At 36.7% G+C, this 22,945-nt stretch overlaps 1 protein-coding gene across 3 annotated transcripts in view; it reads left to right on the forward strand.

The window, feature by feature from the left end:
• SLC25A12 (solute carrier family 25 member 12) overlaps nucleotides 1-22,945 on the forward strand; it is a 204,407-nt gene that overhangs the window by 109,675 nt on the left and 71,787 nt on the right. For all 3 annotated transcript variants that reach the window (XM_082689158.1, XM_082689156.1, XM_082689157.1), the window contains exons 3-4: nucleotides 9,318-9,460; nucleotides 21,356-21,471. In XM_082689158.1, coding sequence (XP_082545284.1) covers nucleotides 9,318-9,460; nucleotides 21,356-21,471 — 259 coding nt within the window. The remainder of the gene's footprint in view (nucleotides 1-9,317; nucleotides 9,461-21,355; nucleotides 21,472-22,945) is intronic.

Genomic DNA, 22,945 nt, shown 5'->3' on the forward strand with positions numbered 1-22,945 from the left:
GAAAATAGTATAATGAATTATCATATATCCATCACTCAGCTTCACCAACTCTTATGGCTAAGCTTGCTTGCTTCGTCTGTATTGCAGCTGCATTGGATTATTTTGAAACAATTCCCAGACATTGTATCACTGCATACATAAATACTCTAGTATCTCTAAAGGTGATGACTCTGAAAACCACCAAACCATAATTCGATTATTACAGGTAAAAATACTCCTTAATAATGTGGATGTCCACTCAGTATTGAAATTTCCCTGATTGTTTCATTTTTTTAAAATTTGATTTGCTAAAATCAGGATCCAAACCATGGTTCATATTACATTTGGTTGATCTGTCTCCTAAATCTAATATTTTCCACTCCCTACCACAATAGAGGTCCTTCTTTCTCTGTGGCAAAAATCTTGCTATTTAATCAAGGCTTACCAACATTAAAGCATTCCATCCCCCTAGGAGCTGCACCTTGATTGTCAAAAACATGATTTGCCCAGGCTTATAAATATATATATGCTCCTTGTATGTTCCCATGGTTACTTAGACCAAGAGATTGAAGTATTATTTTAAGAACAATGCAAATTAATTATGCAACTTAATGTGCCCTGAGAAGCATTCTAGTTTGAGTTATTGAGTTCTCTGGGGTCATTATTTTATTTCCAAGGTTTTTGGCCATTTTGAGAGGAAAATTGTTTTGGTAGACCTAGTTTATTATGGTAGCTTCAGTTGATTTCAGTGATTAACAAGGGTCTTGTACCTCCATGGTCTGTTAGGAATTACATTGTTTAGTAGGTGACAGTAGGACTTGATATAATGGATAGTAAAGATACATTCACTGAAGCAAAAAGAAAAAGAAGTGCATAATATTTCATGGAAACAAGCTGAGTTAGAAGCAGATGTTTGGAGAACTTTTTTTTGCAAAATCGAATAGATGGTTTATTTCTACTGTATGTGAAATAAGCAACAGAAAGTGCTAATTAAAATTAGATGGATGGGACACCTGGGTGACTCAGTCAGTTAAGTATCTGCCTTTGGCTTGGGACATGATCCTGGGGTCCTGAGAATGAGTCCCGCATTGGGCTTCTTTCTGACGGGGGAGCCTGTTTCTCCATCTCCCTGCCACTCCCCCTGCTTGTTCTCTCTCTCTTTCTTTCTCTGACAGATAAATAAAATCTTTAAAGAAAAATAAATAAATAGGGACACCTGGGTGGCTCAGTTGTTAAGTGTCTGCCTTTGGCTCAGGCCATGATCCAAGGGTTCTGGGGTTGAGCCCCATATCAGGCTCCCTACTCAGCGGGAAGCCTGCTTCTTCTCCTACTCCTCCTGCTTGTGCTCCTTCTCTCACTGTGTATCTCTCTGTCAAATAAATAAATAAAATGTTTAAATAAATAAATAAAATAAAATTAGATGGATAAAATTGCCTTTTCCTAATGCTTGTATAGCTGGTTTTATTTATTTATTTATTTATTTATTTATTTAAAGATTTAATTTATTTATTTGACAGAGAGAGATCACAGCAGGCAGAGAGGCAGGCAGAGAGAGGGGAAGGGAAGGAAGCAGGCCCCTGCTGAGCAGAGAGCCTGATGCGGGACTTGATCCCAGGACCCTGAGATCATGACCTGAGCCGAAGGCAGCGGCTTGACCCACTGAGCCACCCAGGCACCCCTATAGCTGGTTTTAGTAAATATCAAAAAATTTTTGCATCACTAACTAAAATCTTTTAAAAAGTGGCCACACATGTTAAAATTATTTTTTCTTATTAAAACATTACTGATGATAGATGAATTCCACATTGTGCTGTTAACAAGTTTGTATGTCAGGCCTGTTGCAGTCTGCTACTCATGCAGAGTGCTTGTGTAGTGAAAGGGCACACATTCTTGACTAAATTTGGCTTCCGTTAGGAGTAAGAGCAGTAAAAGTTAAGGACAGCCGGAGGATTAACTTTGTATGCTCAGCTCTTCCATCATTCACGTGTTCATTTTTCTATATGGAAAATGCTTTATGTGATATCTGTAACTACCAAACTTTGTGACATTGTCATTTGAGAGTTACTTATATTAAAAGGGTAATAAGATCTGAAAATGTCAGCTCATCTTAGTTGGAACAAAGTCATGGAGCAACAGTGTGTTTGGACTCATGTTACGGCCACATGTTGGATAAGTGGAGATTAAGCTGGCTAGACCAGTTAGGACCAATGTGGTAAACCTAAGAATTGTAGAAGCCAACTCCAAGGAGACCTTGGTTTGGAGGAAGATGAAGAGTTACAACAATAATTCCTTCGTGTTTGGGCAAAAGCAGAAAAATTAAATAAGCAAGGAGGGAAACTGGGACCGTATGCTTTTCTGTGTTTCTAAACTTTTTAGAAGAACTACAGTATTTCAATATGCATTAGTTTTACAATTTCCAAGTATTTGGTGTTCAAGATCTCATTTTTCCCCTTACATCAAGACAGCTATCTTTCTGTTTCTTATTAGAGAAGAGGCTCAGAGAAGCTGTGTTTCACTCAAGAAATCATACAGGGGATTAGAACTCATTTTTTGACCCTGGTGTCAGTGTCTGTCATGCCACTGTCTCTGAGCTAATGTGAGAGTAGGAACTATGTTTTTTGTGATCTTGCATCCCTAGTACCACACGTAGTATCCAGCATACAATTGGTACTTAATAAATGTTTTTTAAGTGAATGCAAAAAAACTGTAAGAGTTTATGTTAGCAGATTTTTGGTTTAACTAGTAGTGCTTCGAAACATATTACCTTGGTTTTGGTGTGCAAACTTAAAAAGAAAATCTTTGATACACTGTATACTTTTGAAAAAGCAACCGGCTTTATAGTTACAGCAGATCAGAATTTTTCTTTATGGGGTGCCTGGATGGCTCAGTCCTTAAGTTTCACCTTCAGCTCAGGTCACGATCTTGGAGTCCTGGGATCAAGCCCCGAATTGGGCTCTCTGCTCAGCGGGAAGCCTGCTTCTTTCTCTCCCACTCCCCCTGCTTCTGTTCCCTTTCTTGTTGTGTCTCCCTCTGTCGAAAGAATAAATAAAATCTTAAATTTTTTTTTTCCTTTGAATCTCTGGAAAGTCTTTTAGACATATAAAATATCAAAGGATCTATTTGTCTTTGAACTTAAGCCATTTAAACAGGCAATTTGATTCATTTAGGCTATTTGGGTTTTTACTCATTTGTGTCATTGAATTTTAAGTTAACCTTCTTTTCCTCCTTACTCAGTAGAAATTTAGGATTTTGTGAAAATTCTTTGTAAAGTCTGCTTTGTAGTAACCTGGGATATAGGTTAAAATTTGGTAAATTGTTAAAGGAGTTACTACTATCTAACTTACTTTTAGTCAGGTGAGACCTTGATATGTTGATCTGTTGGCCTGGTAGGCAAAACATTTCTAGATAACATTATCTCATTTGGAGCTAGAGGTAGTTCAGTATAAATACAATAGAAAAAGTATGTATGTGTATCTATATGTGAAACCCTACCATCTTTTATCAGCAATAAATATTCTAATCTTTCATTAGGATCCATTTTATTTCTCAGTCTTCAGAATGTCAAGACTTTTTCAAGCACATGTGAAATAAATGTAAATTTAAATACTTCTGGAAATGTCAAATCTATGTGCACTTTTACATTCAAGTACTTAAGTTGGATTTGGAAAATGTTTAATAAAGAAATAAGTCACCTATTTTGTTTGGATGATGTCAGCCACTTCTTGTCAGTGTCTTTCATGTGTCCTTGAATTCCTGCCCAAGAAAGATTTACAACTGCTTAAGAGACATCTTTGAAATGGCAAGTGATTAACTCTAAAGTTATTTGGAGTGTGGATACAGTATTTGGTCAATTTCATTTAAGGAAATTTTGGTTCACTCTTTGAAATGACAGTAACAAAATGGAAATGATGAAATGAGTAAGTTAGTTGTCATATTAATTTTTTAGCATAACTGTTAGCTTGGGAGCCCCAAAACTTTGTTTTACATTGCTTTTTATTGTTTTTAGTGTAAATATGCAAGTCATTTTGGTTAGCAGAGAGATGTCTTAATACGGCCTCTTAAAGTTTTCTGACTTCTAGCCTTTTGTGTTACTCAAGGCCATGTTTACTTTGTTTAAAACATTATTATCCAGTCAAAATAAACATTGAAAGTAATGAAGTTGTTTAAAATAAATGGGTCATTCTTATTTTAAAATATACTTTTGGTTTAAATATATCTCCTGTTTTTAAGGTACCTGCTTTTCTTTGTTGACATAATACCTAACATGTTTTAGCATCTTGATTGACTGTGGGTAGATTCTAGTCAGTTCTATACTCCCTCTTCTGTTCTGTTCAGGCAAACAGACTCACTGACATTGCCAAGTAATTGTCTCTAATTTAATGAGTTAATTAGTTAACTGTCTCCTGCAAAAGTCAAGTACTGACTCCTTATGGATGAGAAGACTTGTTTTTTTTTCCCCCTCTGAGCTATACACTTTATCTTTCAGTTCAAATCAAGTTAAAATAGACTAGGAGAGTTGGGGAAAACACTAGCAAAATACCTCAGGGTAAGTGATTCTCTGGCATCATTTATAACCCCAGATACTGGCAAAGCCTGTTCTAGTACTTGTCAACAAAAGCATTTGTTTTCCTTGTTGGCTGCTGTGCCCTTGACTTCTGCTAAGGCTGCTCTATTTCCTCATAAAATCAAGAATGTTGTGAAATCCTGGTGATTCTGTAAGTACAGTATACTTTCTGTGTGCGTGTGTGTGTGTGTTCTGTGTGTAGTGGTGTAATCCTGGCAGGCATTCAGGTACTACTATTAGATATGAGATACTATGTGGCAAAAAGAAATGGAGAATTAGTTGCCACATTTTGTTAATACTAACCCTGAATGTTTTCATACTCTTTTTTGAAAACTGACATCTGATTAAGGAAAGCAAGCAGCTCTCAAACAGTTGTAGAAAGAACAAAGATCTCCATAACCCATCTCTAGTATCTTTTTTAATTTTGCATCTCATGTTAGTTCTTCCTTCTTTTAAACTTTCCATAGGACTCATACCTGGGATTCCTTGTCAAAGGACGTGAGCATTCATATAGTTCTTTATATATGATAGGTATGTGTATATATGTATTGCTGAATCCCTTTTCACAATGACTGAATTGGGAAAAAGCAAGATGTACAGAACAGTATCAGTAGTTATCATTTGTGTAAAAAGAAATAAGTAAGAATATTCATGCATATTTGCATATGTATATATTAGCATGTATATGCATATATCTCATATATGTATAATCATTTATGCATAAAACATCTGGAAGGATATACAAGAAATTGATTGCCTCTGGAGTGGGGTATTGGGTGACTAGGGACCGAGGTGTTAGGAAGACTTTTCACTGTATACCATTTTGTACCTTTTGAATTTTGAATATGTGACTGTAACATTATGAAAATCATTTAGGAATGCCTGGGTGGCTCAGTCGGTTAAGCAGATGCCTTCGGCTCAGGTCATGATCCTAGGGTCCTGGGATTGACTTTCATGTCAGCTCCTTACTCAGTGGGGAGCCTGCTTCTTTTTCTGCCTTTCCCTGCCACTGACTGCTTGTGCTCTATCTCTCTCTGTGACAAATAAATAATTAAAATCTTAAAAAAATTTTTTTTAAAGAAAATAATTTTAAAAAAGCCATTAGCAAGGGGTGAAAGTACCCATTTTTTTCTTATTTCCACTCCCACCCTCTTGGTTCAGGCTTCATTCTCCTTCACTTGGATCTTCAGTAACGGACACTTGGTCTCCTTGCCCCCAGTCAGTTTCTGTGCTCTCCAAAGCATCTTTTCCATTGCCACTAGAGAAAGCACAGGTTAAATCACAGCTCTGTCCTCTAAAATTTTAGTGTCATTCCATGCCCCACAGAACAGAGGTCAGACTATTCAGCTTAGCATTCAAATTTTCCATCATCTGGTCTCGAACTGCTTTTTTGGTCGCACCTCCTGCATGTAAATGAATCCTATAGTACATTTCCTATACCATTGTTTGGCACTCATATTCTAGTGAGTTGTTGACTTGTCAGTGTCCTTAAATTGTATTTTTAGATTTCCTTGTGTTGATTCCTCTTTTCAGTTGCAGTAGTCTTCCTGACATTGTGCCTTTCCCCACTGCTGCCTATCCTATTCTTAGCTGTGGTTTTCTGATTTTGGTAAAACATGTCAGATTTTGAAGAACATTGAAGAACAAAGAGCAAAACAAATAGTTGATGGGAATTGGTGGAATCCACTCACTATTATAGTATGTAGAAAAACATGACTTTATTTTGAGGTGATATTTGTTAGGTGTTTTTGGTAGTACAAGCTGGTTAAAAACATGTCTACCTTGGACTACTTCTTGCGCAGGGTAACAAAGCATTGGCTGTAATAGCCTCTGTGGTATGTTTCAGAATATGACAAAAGAAACATTTTTTATTTAATTTTTTCCTTGTTGAAAAAGCTGGTTGCTTGGTTTAGTCAGAATCACAAATGAGAATATTTGAAACACTTAACCAAAAAGCAAACCAATAGTCCTTTGCTTTGATCCTTTCCATCCCTGTCTTGTTTCCCAGAAGCAACCACTTCTCTTAGCTATTTATTTTGGTATTCCCCTTCATGTTTCTATATTGCTATTTCTAGACATTACTGACTTCCCATGATAGTAGTTGAGGACTTCCTTATACTACGTCCTCCTTCTTTCTCCCTCCATTCCTCTCAGTATGTTTATTATTGTAATTAATAGTTGTATCTATATTATTATGAGTATAAACACTACTTATTTTGAACCAAGTCATGTATTATATTTACTTTTTTTTTTTTTAAAGATTTTATTTATTTATTTGACAGAGAGACACACAGTGAGAGGAGGAACCTAAGCAGGGGAAGTGGGAGAGGGGAGGAGCAGGCTACCCCGCTGGGCATGGAGCCAGACGCGGGGCTCGATCCCAGGACCCTGGGATCATGACCTGAGCCAAAGGTAGACATTTAACAACTGAGCCACCTAGGCACCCCTACTTCCTGTTTTGGTGCAACAAAAATACCTTTTCATAATTTACTTTCTCATAGAGTTAAAAATTACCTAACTTTTTATTTACTTAGCAATTTGTGTACCTAATACCAATCCATTAATTTAACAAATATTTACTGAATGCCTACAGTGTGCCATTATTCTTGGTGCTTGGGATGCAACAGTGAACAGACAATCTATACAAACTAGACAAAGAAAAAAACTAGAACTAGACAAAGATTCCTTCCTTTGTTGGGAGATAAGCAATAAACATAATAAAGATGTAAAGTACATAGTATGTACTTTATCACAAAGTGATAGGTGCCAAGGGGAAAAGAAGAGCAACATAAGGGGAACTGGGAATATTCGTGCAGGCATGGGTTATAATACTAAATAGGGTGATAAGAGTAGATCTTATTGAGAAGATGACATTTGAACAAAGATTAATATTCCTCCCAATGTTATTTTCCATATAGCCAAATGCCTTGGGTAATTTAACACTCCATTTTTCCCAGTGGCTTTCCTTCTTGGAGTCCTTTGTCTGCTCCCTGCCAGGACCATGGACTCTAGAGGCCTGCAGCACAGTTCTTGTCCAGGGATTTCTCTTGGCCACTTTCCTGGGTTGGATCAGCTGATTCCTGGATCCTACATCTTCCTCTGACTTGGTTCATGCCTCTTTTTGATGGAGTAAATGCTTCTATAGCTTCCTGAGAAGGTACACGATGGGAGAAAGAAGTATTGAGAACATGGATATCTCAAAGTACTTTTATTTTTATTTACTTATTTTTTTAAAGGTTTATCCATTTTAGAGATGCATGAGCAAGGGGAGGGACAGAGGAGAGGGAGAGAAGCAGCCTGCCTGCTGAGTACCGAGCTGGCCGTAGGACTTGATCTCATGACCCTGAGACCATGACCCGAGCTGAAACCAAGAGTCAGATGCCCAACTGAGTAAACCCAGCTAAGTAAGGCACCCCTCAAAGTACTGTTAACCTACTCTTAAAACTGATTGAAAGTTTGGCTTAGTTTAGAAATCTAGGCTGGAACTCCTTAGAATTTTCAAGGTCTTACTGCACTGTCTTTAAGCTGTCAGTGTTTCTGTTGAGGAATCATTGATGCTTGTGATTCATAATTCTTTATAAGTGACCTTTTTTTTTTTGGTCTCTGAAAACTTTCAGGATTTTCTCTTTATTCTGGTATTCTGTAATTTTATGATGATGGGCCAGGTCCTGGCATGGTTTTTTTTGTCTTGTTGTGTTTTGTTTTGTTTTTTTTTTGGCACTTAGTTTGGCAATTTAGTGAGTGTTTGTATTCTTCAATTCTGGGAAATTTTCTGATATTACTGCTTTGATATTTGATTGAAGTAGCTAAATTGGTCAGCCGCAACCCAAAAGAGGAGAACTTTGGTTCTTTATGTTTGATCATGCCATAGTATATAAAACCCTTAAAATAATGAGGTATTTATTTGATAGGCAGGTATTATTTTTTTCTTTGTAAAAATTAATCACATAAAAGAATATTTTTGTTTCTTTTTTTCAGCTATTGGAGCATAGAACAAATACCTATGATGGAAGGTCTTCTTTGTCATGCTCTTCTTATTCATTTTACTTTCTAAGGTTTAGTAGTTTGTCCTGCACCCCTCCACCCTCCACCTCCCGCCCCCAGCTCATTGCTGTTGGGGTGGAAAGCCTCTAGGAGTCTGCAGGTGTCATCTTCTCACTCTCAGGTCTTGGTCACCTCAGCTGCCCTTTCACCTTTCTTCGTCTTTCTCATATTTCTTCTCAAGCATTATATGTTCTGATGAAAAAAGGTCACATAACAAAATTCACCATTTTAACCATTTTAAAGTTTGCAGTGCAGTATTGTTTAGTATATTTACAGTGTTGTGTGGCCATTTGCCATCATCTAATTCCAGGACATTTTCATTGCCCCCCCCCCCCCCAAAGAAACCCCGTATATGTTTAAGCAGTTACTCTCATTTCTCCCTCCTTCCAGTTCCTGGCAACCATGCCTCTGCTTTCTGTCACTGTGGATTTGCCTACTGTGGACATTTCATTTAAAAGGGATCATACAGTCTGTGGCCTTTTGTGTTTGGCTTCTATAACTTACAATGTTTCCAAGGTTTGCCCATGTTATAGCCTGTATCAGTACTTTGCTAATGCTCTTAAATCAGCCTCTGAGTATTTTTCACTATCCAGAAAAAAGTCCTGCATTTGTTATCTTTATTATGATTTTGATACTGGCCTTTAATTTACCTTTTCACAGAATATTTTTTTTGGCTACAAGGTGATGTTAAATAATTTTAATTTTTAAGTATACATTATTTATTTTTTAGTATGCCAGTACTGAGGTCGATGGAGAACATTACATGACCCCAGAGGACTTTGTGCAGCGTTATCTTGGACTGTATAATGATCCAAATAGCAATCCGAAGATTGTGCAGCTCTTGGCAGGAGTAGCTGATCAAACCAAGGATGGGTAAGAACCTTTATACATTTTTTGAAAATGAATGTTCTGCAATATCTTACTAAAAAATAGTAAACGCTAAGTTTGCCTATGACCATCTGGAATTTATAAACCGTATCTTTTTCTTAGAAGTTTATAAAAAGTGTCACTTGCTGCCATTATCAAGGATTTGGCATAACTAGCATTTTTTTCTTGTGCGTGTGTGTGTGTGTGTGTTTTTAACTGTATTTTATATTGAATCTGAACAGAATGGTTTTCAGATAACTAAGTGTATTTCTTTCTTTCATACAAAAAATATTGAATATCTACTATGTTTTAGACAATGTTCTAAGTCCTAGATTTACACCACTGAGCAAACTGATAAATGCAAAGGTAAATACAAATTTAAAAGTAAACTAGAGCATGTTAGGTTACAAGTGCTACGAAGAAGAATAAATCAAGGAAGAATTTAGAGGGTGGTATTTATTCATCTGTCTACTCATTTATTTGACAACCACTTATTGAAAACACCATTAGCCAGGCCCTGTCGCACCTTAGTAATATGAGCATAAATAAAACGGGGTTCTTGGCCTTAAGAAGAAACTCATGGCCTAGTGAGAAAGAGGATGATACATAAACAAAGAAAATAATACTTTGGGAAGGAGGTGCTGTAATAGAAGTATATGAAAGTTACAAAGGACACCCAAGAAAGCAGTGTTAACTCTGTTTTGGGTGATCAGGACAGCATTATGGATGAGGTGATACTTGAGTGAAATCTGGCAAGATGAACGGGGAGTTGCTAGTGGTCTGATAAGTAGGGAGGAGAGTTCTAGGAAAGGGAACAGCAGTGGTGTGAAACATCAAGGAGAGTGTGCATGTGTGCGCCTGCGTGTGTATGTGTTTTGGGGAGTGACATTGGGGAAGTTGTATTGTGTGTACCTTGGCTGTGGTGTTGCTTTGCTGCTGTTGGAGTTGTGGCTGGAGTGGAACTGGGGACCTTCTGTGCTAAGCTTTGACTGTGTCCCGAAGGCACGTGACTTAGTCTTGGAAATATTTTTAGCCTGGCAGTATAGGGGTTTGTGCAGACACAGAAATAGCAAGGTGCATCTTACTGCAGTGTCAGTTTACTCAGGGGGAAAAGCTCACCATTTTTATATTAAAATCAAATATGCTACTACAGAGCAAATGGATTATTTTTATGAATTATAAAGAGAATTTTGTCATGCTTTGTGAGTTCCAGGCTACATCCTCAGGCCTTCAAAGGCCCAGGTTCTTTCTCCTACTTGTAGACGTAGTTGTGTGAAAAACTAGTTAATGAGGAGTTGTTAAAAGTTATTTCTATTGCCACAGAAATGATCAGATTTTTAGAAAAATGGTAGGTTGGAGTAGGGCGAGACTTACATGCAGTGAAATACATTTAGGAAACTACTGTAATTGTTAAACTAGAAATGTTGGTATCTGAGTTGAGTCCAGCATTAGTATTGTATTTATTTGTGTTTTCTTACAGAACCTGGTATAGTGCATTAGGTCTGCTATGAGTATTTTCTAGCTTAAATAAAGATTTTATATAATTTATCAATAGTAGATATTGGGGAACTTACATACTTTTTGTGACTTGCCTCTAAAAAAGTCAAACTGGCTGGCTCGGTTAGTAGAGCATGAGAGTCTTGATTTTGGGGTCATGAGTTCAAGCCCCACATTGGGCGTAGAGATTACTTAAATAAGTAAATAAATAAATTTTGTTGAAATTTGATGAAAAGATTCGTCAAATTAGCTGGTAAGTTACTATGGGGTATTCAGTCATTGGATTTCTCAGTAGTGATTAGGCAATAATATGTATGAAAGGTATTTTTAATCAGAATTCAGTCTTCAAAATTTTTAAAGGTAACATATACATTTAGATCTTTTAAGAAATTATGAGAGTATTTATTGTCATTAATTTGACCTGAGACCTGCTTTCAGAGTACCCGTATCTTTCCAGATGCTTCGTTTGTGACTATCTGCTCTGGTCCATCTCAGTAAGTGTATTTTTTTTTGATGCCTCATGTGGTTCTCCCAGACTCAGTTGCATCGTTAATGTAGTTGAGTGGAACCAAGGGTTTAAGCTGCCAGAGTAGATCAAAGATGGGTTTTGGCTAGTGAAGTGTATCAAATAATGTTGATAATGTTCACTTAAAAACAAACCTGTTTCTCTTTGTAAAAGGTAAACCTTTTCCCCCCTTCCCTTCAACAGTAAATATTTTTTATTTCAGATTTTATTTTATTTATTTTTAAAGAATTTATTTATTCATTTGACAGAGAGAGACACAGCGAGAGAGGCAACATAAGCAGGGTGAGTGGGAGAGGGAGAAGCAGGCTCCCCAAGGAGCAGGGAGCCCAATGTGGAGCTTGATCCCTGGACCCTGGGATCATGACCTGAGCCAAAGGCAGATGCTTAGTGACTGAGCCACCCAGGTGCCCCTATTTCAGATTTTAGAAACTTTTTAATTTTCCTGTTTTCCTCTCTTTGGAGTGAGTCAAATTGGGATTGGGTAGGAAATCTGATGCCAAGAGTTAGATCCTAAAAATTAAATGAGTTTATGAAACATTAGATTATTTCTAAAAGCAGAGAAAGGTGGAATTTTCTAGAAGCACAGCAATTCTTTTTTTTTTTTTTTTTTTTTTCCTTAAGAGAGGGAGTAGGACAGAGGGAGAGGGAGAAAGAGAATCTTAGGCAGGGCTTGATCTCACAGCCCTAACTAAGATCATGACCTGAGCCAACCAACACCCTGAAACACAGCAATTCTTAAACTTGTATTCATGGCTTGTCTTCAGGGGTTCCTGAACTTGCTGAAATATAATGCAAAAAGAGTGAATTTATATCTTCATTTTTCTGGGGAGAAACCCTAGGTTTTCAGGAGGGGGGTGTCTATGAATTCAAAAAAGTTTAGATATCCTGGTTAATGTTTCTTTAATACTTGCAATTCAAGAGAATCAAAAGCTTTGATATTGTTTAATTTATTCCAAGTAGTCAGCCCTTGCTCGTTTAACATTTAAGGAAAATGAGATCAAGAGAGGTAGGTTGATTTGCCCAATAACACAAAATTCTCTTAATTTTTAGTCCATTTTCCTTCTTACGATCTTTTTTTTTTTTTAAGTGTTCTTTATTCCCCCCCTACTTTCTGTTTCTCACTCCTTTACTCAGAGCAGTAATGAAAGAATAGAGTAATGCAACCAGTATTTCTTTTTTTATAGCCCTGGGAGATATTTCTTGGTTTTATTGTAGGTTTTTTGTTTATTTGTTTTTAAAGATTTTATTTATTTATTTGACATTAAGAGACACAGTGAGAAAGGGAACACAAGGAGGGGGACTAGGAGAGGAAAAGCAGGCTTCCCGCTGAGCAGGGAGCCCAAAGCAGGGCTCCATCCCTGTACCCCCGGATCATGACCCGAATGGAAGGCAGACGCTTAACCGACTGAACCACACATGCTCCCCCACTTTTTTTTTTTTTTTTAATATTTTATTTATTTGAGAGAGAGCATATGAGTGGGATGAGGGACAGAGAGAGAAGCAAACTCCCTGCTGAGCAAGGAACCCAATGCAGGGCTCAATCCTGGGACTCAGGGATGATGACCTGAGCCGAAGGCAGACACTTAATTGACTGTGCCATGTAGGCAACTCTATTGTAGTTGTTCGATGAGAATCTTATAGGTACAGATAATTTGAAATAGCATCACATAACATTGTTTCTAATTACCCAAGACCCAATCTCAATTAATAGAACTAATATAGGCAGGTCTAAGTGATTTAGTTAATAAGTGGGAAAAGCAGGTTTAAGAGCAGTGAATACCATACCTTTTTGTGCTCTGGGCTCCCCCACCCCCTGTGCCATGTTTTCTTAGCATGTAAACTGCCTGTTTTCCTCTTCCCCATTTCCTTTGCTCAAATAGATAGTCAAATAAGCAGTAGTGGTTTTGATATAAGAGTTCGCTGTGCAAAGCCATGTAGAAGCAACATTATGTGGTATAAATAGCATGATGGGTTGTCTAAAAGTAAAGGCCATTAGCCAAGTATTTGTGAGATTGTGGCTTAAACTTTGAAGATGGGGTTGTATAATGAAAAGCAAAATGATTTCATGCATCACATGCAGATTTTGGGAACTATTATTGTGTGATCTGATCTTAAATGTTTAGACAGTTGCTTGTTTGAAACTAACTTCTGAAATTGTAGTTTCTATATTTAGCTCTAGTCGGAATTTCTTCTGGAGGTTTTCTTCTCCTCTAATGTATAAAACTATTATTTTCTCTCTGTTTTTCACAACTGTTTTCCTTTAATGTTCTACATACATATAAGAATGTATTTTTTTTAAGATTTTATTTATTTATTTGACAGAGAGAGATCACAAGTAGGCAGAGAGGCAGGCAGAGAGCGAGAGAGAGGAGGAAGCAGACTCCCTGCTGAGCAGAGAGCCCGATGCGGGACTCGATCCCAGGACCCTGAGATCATGACTTGAGCCAAAGGCAGCAGCTTAACTCACTGAGCCACCCAGGCACCCAAGAATGTATTTTTTAAAAAAGATTGATTTTAGAGACAGAGAGGGAGAGAGCACTGGGTGGCCGGGAGATTGGGGCGATAAGGAGCAGAGGGAGAGGGAGAGAGAAACCCAAGCAGACTCCCCACTGAGTGCGGAGCCAGATGCAAGGCTCCACATCACCACCTGAGATCATGACCCAAGCCAAAAGGAAGAGTTAGATGCTTTACTGACTGTACCAGCTGGTGCTCCAAGAGTAAAAGTATTCTTCATGCATATAGAAAAATCTTTTATGGAGAAATCTTGGTTGTTCTAAAAATTGTAGAATTACCATATTAATATTACAAAATTTGATTAGTTTCCATTTGGTAAATTTAAAAGGAACTTTGTAGAAAAAATTTAAAACATCCAATTCATAAAATGCATTATTTTGGAGTTATAACAAGAATATATGTTTTTTGTAAAAAGTCAAGCAGTAGTTATTGTAAAAATTGAAGGTGCCCCCTCATCCTCGTTAAAAGAAAACAAACCATTTATTAAAACCATTTATTAAAGTATGAACTAAGCAATGGTTTCTTCACCCCAGTTAGTGGCTTGTGGTTTGCATTTGCTCTGCTTAAGTCTTGGTTAAGACCTTCTAACAATAGGGAATTCATTGCAGGATATGGGGAGTAGAGCCTTCAAAATTATTCTGGAACATGTTTGCTTCATGTTCACAGATAAATAGGCTATTTCTTGCTTTATGAAAAGTACTGTTACATTATGATGTGGTATAAAATGCCTATGGGCTAAAAATTGATAAGGGGCATATCAGAGAGACAAAGTGGTCCATGCCCTGCACCCCTTACTTCTTCCCAGTATTTTATACTGAAAATTCAAATATTCAGGAAAGTTGAAAGAATTTTACAATGTGCACTTATATACCAAACATATTCTACCATTAACATTTTTCTATGCTTCCTTTTTCGTATATCCCTCTATTTTTCTGTCCATCCATCTTATTTTTTCACACATTCCAAAGTAAATTACAAACATTGATATTCTTTAAATATTTCAGCATGCATATTATTAACTGGATTTCAGTATTTGAGTGATTTCTTTAGATATAAAATTTACAGACAGTGACAAATATAAAACTTAAAGATACATTTGCAGAATTTTGATAAATACATAAACCTGGGTAATTTCAGATGGCTTTTTTATTATATTAATAAATATAATAAAATAAAATATAAATAAAATAAAATAAAAAATGTATTGTATTAAAATATTATTATAAAATACATATAATAAAGTATATACTAAAATAAAAATACATAACAAAATAAAAATATGTAATAAAATAAATAGATATAAAATAAAAATATAATAAAATATAAAATATAAAATGTATAATAGACATAAAATATATAATAAAATAACAAAATGTATATAATAAAATTAAAATATATAATTAAAAGTATATAAAATATGTAAAATAAAATATATAATAAAAACAAAATATATAATATATATAATATAATAAATTAAAATAAAATATAATAAAATATATAATATATACAATTAAATGTAAAAATAACATAGATAATATATAGATAATAAAAAATGAAATACATTTTAACTATTTTTAAGTGTACAGTTCAGTGGCATTAAGTACATTCATATTGTTCTACTACCGTCACCACCATCCATCACCACCAATTTTTTCCTCTTCTCATACTGAAACTCCATACCTATTAAACAGTGAGTCCCTGTTTTGTCACAGTACCCAGGCCCTAGTAACCCCTATTCTACTTTCTGTTTTTAATGAGTTTGACTATGCTAGGTATTTCATAAAAATTGAATAATGTAATATTTGCCCTTTTGTGTTTGGTTACTTTTGCTTAGTTTTTTGTTTTCAAGATTCACCCATTTACAGCATATATGAATCAGAATTGCATTCCTTTTTAAGGCTGAATAATATGAAGTGACTTTTTTTTTAATACCACCATGACATTTTTTATTAAGTATATTAAGTATATTATTTTAATGCCAGTATAGTGAACTTAGTATTATATTACTTTCAGATGTACAATATAGTGATTCAACAATTCTATATATTTCTGAGAGGTCATCACTGATAAGCGCACTCCTTAATCCTTATCACCTATTTAACCCATCCCCCAACTGCCCTCCTCTCTGGTAACCAACAGTCTGGAATGTCTTTCTTGGTTTGCCTCTCTTTTTCCCCTTGTCCATTTGTCTTGTTCCTTAAATTCCACATGAGTGAAATCTTATGGTATTTGTCTTTCTCTGACGTATTTCACTTAGTATTATATACTCTAGCTCCATCCATTTCATTGTAAATAGCAAGATTTCATTCTTTTATTTTTTTTTTTAAGATTTTATGTATTTATTTGACACAGAGAAATCACAAGTAGATGGAGAGGCAGGCAGAGAGAGAGGAAAGCAGGCTCCCCGCTGAGCAGAGAGCCCGATGCGGGGCTCGATCCCAGGACCCTGAGATCATGACCCGAGCCTAAGGTAGTGGCTTAACCCACTGAGCCACCCAGGTGCCCCTCTTTTTTTATTTTTTAATAAACATATAATATATTTTTATCCCCAGGGGTACATGTCTGTGAATCGGCAGGTTTACACACTTCATAGCACTCACCAAAGCACAAACCCTCCCCAATGTCCATAACCCCACCCTCCTCTCCCAAACCCTCTCCCCCCAGCAACCCTCAGTTTGTTTTGTGAGATTAAGAGTCGAAGTTACTTATTTTTAAGTTGCTGATGGTTTTGTGTTTCTAAGATTTATTTATTTGAGAGAGAGAGGCACAAGCGTGGTGGGGAAGGGCAGAGGGAGAGGGAAGCGGCTCAAGCAGTGTGCAGAAGGTGGTGGCTGAATCTTACCTGGATCAGGACCTGAGTTAGACGCTTAACCGACCGCGCCACCCATGGGCCCCTGCTTTTGTATTTCTTAACTAACCTTTCTTCAAAAAAATTGCTCCATGTAACAAAGGTACCTGTGAGTATTGAGGATTGGTTATGTATTCCCCTAATACCTTCTTTTTCTCTTTTTTTTTCCTTAAGATATTATTTATTTATTTGACCGAGTGAGTCAGTGAGAGAGAGAGAGAGACAGAGAGCAAGCACAAGCATGGGGAATGGCAGGCAGGGGAGAAGCAGGCTCCCTGCTGAGCAAGGAGCCTGATGTAGAGCTTGATCCCAGGACCCTGGGATTGTGACCTGAGCCCAAGGCAGAGGCTTAACCCACTGAGCCACCCAGGCGTCCTCCCCAATATCTTCTTAACCAACTGAGCCTGACCCAGGCACCCTAAGAAATGTAGATATTTAGAGTCTGCAGACTTTATATTTTAGACAAAGGTCTACTTAGTTGGAAAACTATGTGGGGGTCCAGAGGGGTGGAGTTAGATAACCAATGGGCCCTGGTCTTGTGAAGAGGCAGCTTCTGCTTTGGCTCCAGGGAGCTGTGCTACTTTGGAGAGAAAACTGTTGCCCACGCTTGCAGTTTAATAAGAGAAACCAGAAAACTGGATATTTGTGTGAAGTACTTAAGATTTCTTAATGTTGGCAACTAATGTAACTAAAAAAATTATACTTTGCATGCCAAAGAAAACATGTGTGGTCCAAATTCTGTCTGCCAGCCAACTGTTTATAACCTTTGCTAGTTAAGGAAAAAGTCTTCTAACTGTTCTCCTAAAAACAGTAAGTTGTGCTATTGAGTATAAAATGTGTTTGAAAGCTACATATTCTGTATTTCAGGGTAATCGTATTTTTTTAAATCTTTTTTTAAAAGATTGTTTTTTATTTATTTGACAGAGAGAGATCACAAGTAGGCAGAGAGGCAAGCAGAGAAAGAGAGAGAGGGAAGCAGGCTCCCCGCTGAGCAAGGAGCCTGATGTAGGGCTCCATCCCCGGACCCTGAGATCATGGCCTGAGCCAAAGGCAGAGGCTTTAACTCACTGAGCCACCCAGGAGCCCCAGGGTGATTGTATTTTTGATTTAGATTCCTAAGGCTGTTTCAGAAAAGCCAAGATGGATTTGTTTTTTAATCCATTGTCAGCCTAGTTACTTTTTTTTTCTTAACATTACTCTTATAATCAAAAGAAATAAGGTAAATAATAAAAATTTCAAACATTTCAGAAATACATACTGTAGAAAATGAAGGGCCTTCTCTAACTCCCCCTTTATATCATTATTTCATTTGTGTTATATAATCTTATTAAAGCCACATACCACTCATTGCTTTATCAGGGTGTGTAATGATGATACTTGATATGTTATAACTTCATTTGTTTTTATTGCTCTAGAATTTCTGTAATGATAACTACACTTTTGAGTTTTATCATAGTTTTTAGTACACCAAAGCATAGAGTGTATTATGACACGTGACCTGTAAACAGTTTGATTATTATTCTTCCCAGGATTCATTAAGCATTCAAGCTCCTAATTTCACCAAAGATTCTTCATCAGGGGCGCAGTGAGGTCATCACCTTTAATGTCCTGAACAATACCACCACAAGGCCTTTTCCTCAATAAAGGGAAAAGGCATAGAATACACCATTGCTTTGGATATGATGTAACTTGTGTAAATTAAACATATTTCAAAGTATTTTATTTAATAGAAGATGAAACTTTGAATGTAAAATATGTCTTTAATGAATGGGGCCATAAAGTAAAATGTAAATTGTAGTCAGTCATTCCTAATACTGTGTTGAGAAATATGGCTCTCTAAAAAGTCTTGTATTCTGAATTGAGTTTATTCAAGAATATTTATAAGTTCCTATCCTGAATCAACACTGTGCTCTGTGACAAGCTTATCTTCTTGTAGGAAATTAGACTTTATTTTTTTATTTTATTTTGTTTTCTTAATGATTCTATTTATTTGTTTGTCAGAGAGAGAGAAAGACAGCACAAGCAGGGGGAGCAGCCAGCAGAGCTGGCAGTGGGAGAAGCAGGCTCCCGCTGAGCAAGGAGCCCAATGTGGGACTTGATTCCAGGACCCTGGGATCATTACCTGAGCTGAAGGCAGACGCTCAACCAACTGAGCCACCCAGGCATCCTGGGCATTAGACTTTAAACAATGAATTATGTAATTACTCCAATAAAAGTTTTACAAGGGGCTCTGAAAATGTACAGTGTGTTGCTCTAGGGGTGTGAAGGGTATGTAAAGTCATCTGGGAACTCTGAGACGGTTCTCTTGAGGAAACGATACTTGAGCTGAGCTATGTAAAGATGGGTACGAATTAAATGGACGAAAGTTTGGAGATGGTGGAATAATTCCAAGTAGAATGAAATGCTGAGTGATGGTCCTGAGTGAAAGGAGCATGGATTAAAAATGAATGTGTTAGGGGCGCCCGGGTGGCTCAGTCGTTAGGCGGCTGTCTTAGGCTCAGGTCATGATCCAGGGGTCCGGGGATCAGGCACCACATCGGGCTCCCCACTTGGTGGCAAGCCTGCTTCTCCCCCTCCCACTGCTTCTGTTCCCTCTCTTGCTGTGTCTCTCTCTGTCCAAAAAAAAAAAAAAAGAATGAGTGGGCTGGAGTGCAGAGAGCAAGGGGACTGTGTGCAGAGATCAGATCCTGAGGGGCTAGGAGACATTAAAGATTAGGTCTGCTCCTTTCTATAGTGTGACTGTAAATGTGTTGCCCAAACCAGGCCATTTGAGAATAAAAGTCAGCACCATTACTAATATAAATAAGTAAATAAATAAGTGTATGTATTATATATTTATAAAAACAGATTCTTAGTATATGTGCTGCTGAAGCGAGCACTAAAAACAGATTCTTATAATGATTTTACTTGGATACTAGTCACTTCCCAATAGCAGCAACAGGGTGTGGAATCTTTGCAGCAAGCTTGCTGTGAAAGATGACTCTACAGTAGCATATACTGGCTCTATGATAAGATCATTGAAGGTGGGGCACCTGGGTAGCTCAGCTGGTTAAGTGTCTGCCTCCTGATTTTAGCTCAGGTCATGATCTTGGGGTTGTGAGTGTGATCCCCAGGTTGGGCTCTGTGCTGTGTGAGGAGCCTGCTTGAAATTCTCTCTCTGTGCACCGGCCACTCCCACTCATGCCCCCCCACCCCAAAAAGATCATCGAAGACAATTTTAGTGTAATTTTGGCCACTGGCTAATTTCATAACTCTGAGTATTCTAGGACTCAGTATGTTTTAGTTTTCCTCCCTTTTGTTTTGAATTTTCCTTTAAAAAATGTATTTTCTTTAAAAAAATTTTTTTACATAGGCTCCATGCCCAGCGTGTAGCCCAGCACAGGACTTGAATTCATCACCCTGAGGTCAAGACCTGTGAGCTGAGACCAAGAGTTGGATGCTTAACTGAGCCACCCTGGTGCCCCTAAAAAATATATTACCAACATTTCAAACATAAAAAACAAACTAGTGTAGTGAATTCAATATCCTCATCACCAAGTTTTAGCAATTATTAAAATAATTATTAAATTAGTATTATTTATGCCTCTTTCCACTCTTTCATCCTGTGGATTATTTTGGAGTAATTCCAGATGACATATTTTGTTTGTAAATATCTGTGTATGTCTCAAAAAGATAAGAAAAATTACAAAAGCAGAACAAACCACCTCAAAAACATTAACATCAATTATCTTAATATCACCAAGCATTTGTTATATAATTATTATCATTTACTAATTTTCTCATAAATTAAAACCTTTTTCTTCATTTAAATCAGAATCCAAATAAGATCTGTATCTTATAACTAATTACTGTATCTTTTAGGTCTTTAACAAAGTTCTCCTCCATATTTTCTTTCAAAAATTTTTTAGAAATTTTTGTTTTTGTTTTTTTGCAAGTACAGAATGTTCATGCTACAGTTTCCTCTAGTCTGCACTTATGCTGATTGTGTTTCTGTGGTGATGTTTAACATGTTCCTTTGTCCTTTGTATTTTCTGTAAATTGATTACATGGAAAGCAGTGGGTCTCAACTTGGGTGTTGGCAATTTGCAGTTTGGTGGGTAGAGGCCAGGGTTGCTGCTAGACATGATACATTGTCCAGGAGGCCCCCACAACAAAGAATTATCTAGCTTAAAATGGTCCTGTTAAACACCATGGTTAAACACATAGAGATCACTCTATGATCTAGAGACTATTAGCTTCAGGTTTAGTTATTTTTGGTCTAGTTCTTTCTCTTTTTGTGATTTTAGGAGTGATTGCTTATTGCCCAGGTCCATTCATTTATTAGGGATTCACAAAAGGGTAGTATTCTAATTCTATCATTCCTTCCTTCTTTCTTTATTATCTGGAATACCTCTGTAAAGAGAAACTTCCCTTTTTTAATTATTTGGTTATCCCCTATAGCATATAGTAAAGACAGGTTAAATGCCTGATATTTTCCTTTCTTTACCAACCAGTAATATTTTATATATTATTCCAGGTTGATCTCCTATCAAGAGTTCTTGGCATTTGAATCTGTTTTATGTGCTCCAGATTCTATGTTCATAGTGGCTTTCCAATTGTTTGACAAGAGTGGAAATGGAGAGGTGACATTTGGTAAGGAAAAAAAAAGATTTTAAGTGATAAGTGAAGTCAGTAAGGCTGGTCCAGTCTTTAAATGCTAAATCTAGTAACTGCAAATAGATTGCTGCTTATTTAGGAGCTAGTCAATAAGTGAAGTATTAATTTCCTGAAAGAATTTACATAGATAAAATTAAAATGGTGTATTTCCGTCAAAACTTTAGACTATTGCAAAAAAGTAAGGAATCTAGGAATGCCTTTGCTCATTGAGTCATTGACACTTAACATTCCTAAAATAGGTGGTATAAAATTTTCTTGTTCTGGGCTAGTCTGGGCAAAATTCTTTATGAAACAGACTGTGAACAACATGGAATAATCATGTCATTCTTTAAGGAATTTTTGGGTAGAGAGTGCAGAGCTTTTCAATAGCAGTCTGGAAAATTGCTGCTCTGTCATTGTAGCAACAAGAATGGAACCAAAGGAGGGAGTTAAGAACAGTTAGCATTCTCTAAACCCCCATAATAGATTTTTGATTTTAGGAAACAAGCCTAGTACGTTGAAATTGAAATCTATATTAAATGTAAAACTGATATAAATCCTTTGGTAGACACATAATTTAGCACAATGTCATTGTTTGACAAGCATATAAACTAGAATTTCTATCTGTAGCCGTGTGTTAGTTTTTTAAAGATGCTTATTTGTGGAAATTAGTTTGTGTTTAAAGTATCTGCAAATTTTTCTGACAACAGGCTTTTCAATGAAAGCAATGCAGTGTTTTCAAGGATCTTGAACTCTCTTCCCTTTTTTTTTTTTTACATTTACACTTTTTATTATAGTAAACACATAAAATCGTAACCATTTTTCAGCATACAATTCAGTAGTGTTGAGTATATTCATGTTGTTGTGAAACAGATTTCCAGAACTTTTTCACCTTGTAAAGCTGAATTTTAGCCCTTTTATGGTGTGAATTGGCATCAATATGTGGTAGAAAAACTCTTGAAAATCAGGATTTCCCTGACTATAGTGCTAAATATTTATTTACTGCAGTATTTGTTATATAAAAAACATCTTTCAGTTAAACTCAAAGGATGAAGTATCACTGCCATGGAAATAATGATGAGGAAGTATAGGTATTCAGAAGGACCAGTGGTGCCTTTACTTTGATTTTAGTGGGCACATTTTCTAGCTTGGCATTGACCTTTCCTTTTGCCCATTGACCCTGTTATTTTTTGTATAAGAAGATTTTCCCAAATAAACACCAGTGCAGACAGAACTCCTTGGGTTTTTGCATCTGTCTTGGCATGCTTCCTGCTTTGGTGCAAGCTCTGACCAATCTTCTTCCTAAAGGCTGACTTTCCCCAGAAGTACCTAGGTTCTGTAGTTTGAAATATAAAACCTTTATCATGTCATCATTCAGTATTAACCTTGGACCACTAATAATGCTGCATTTTCTATTTTCAGTAGGTATCACACATTCTCACATGTCTCACTTTCAAATGTTGTGCAGCAG

The sequence above is a fragment of the Mustela nivalis genome (assembly GCF_964662115.1).
Source record: "Mustela nivalis genome assembly, chromosome: 11".
Taxonomy (NCBI): domain Eukaryota; kingdom Metazoa; phylum Chordata; class Mammalia; order Carnivora; family Mustelidae; genus Mustela; species Mustela nivalis.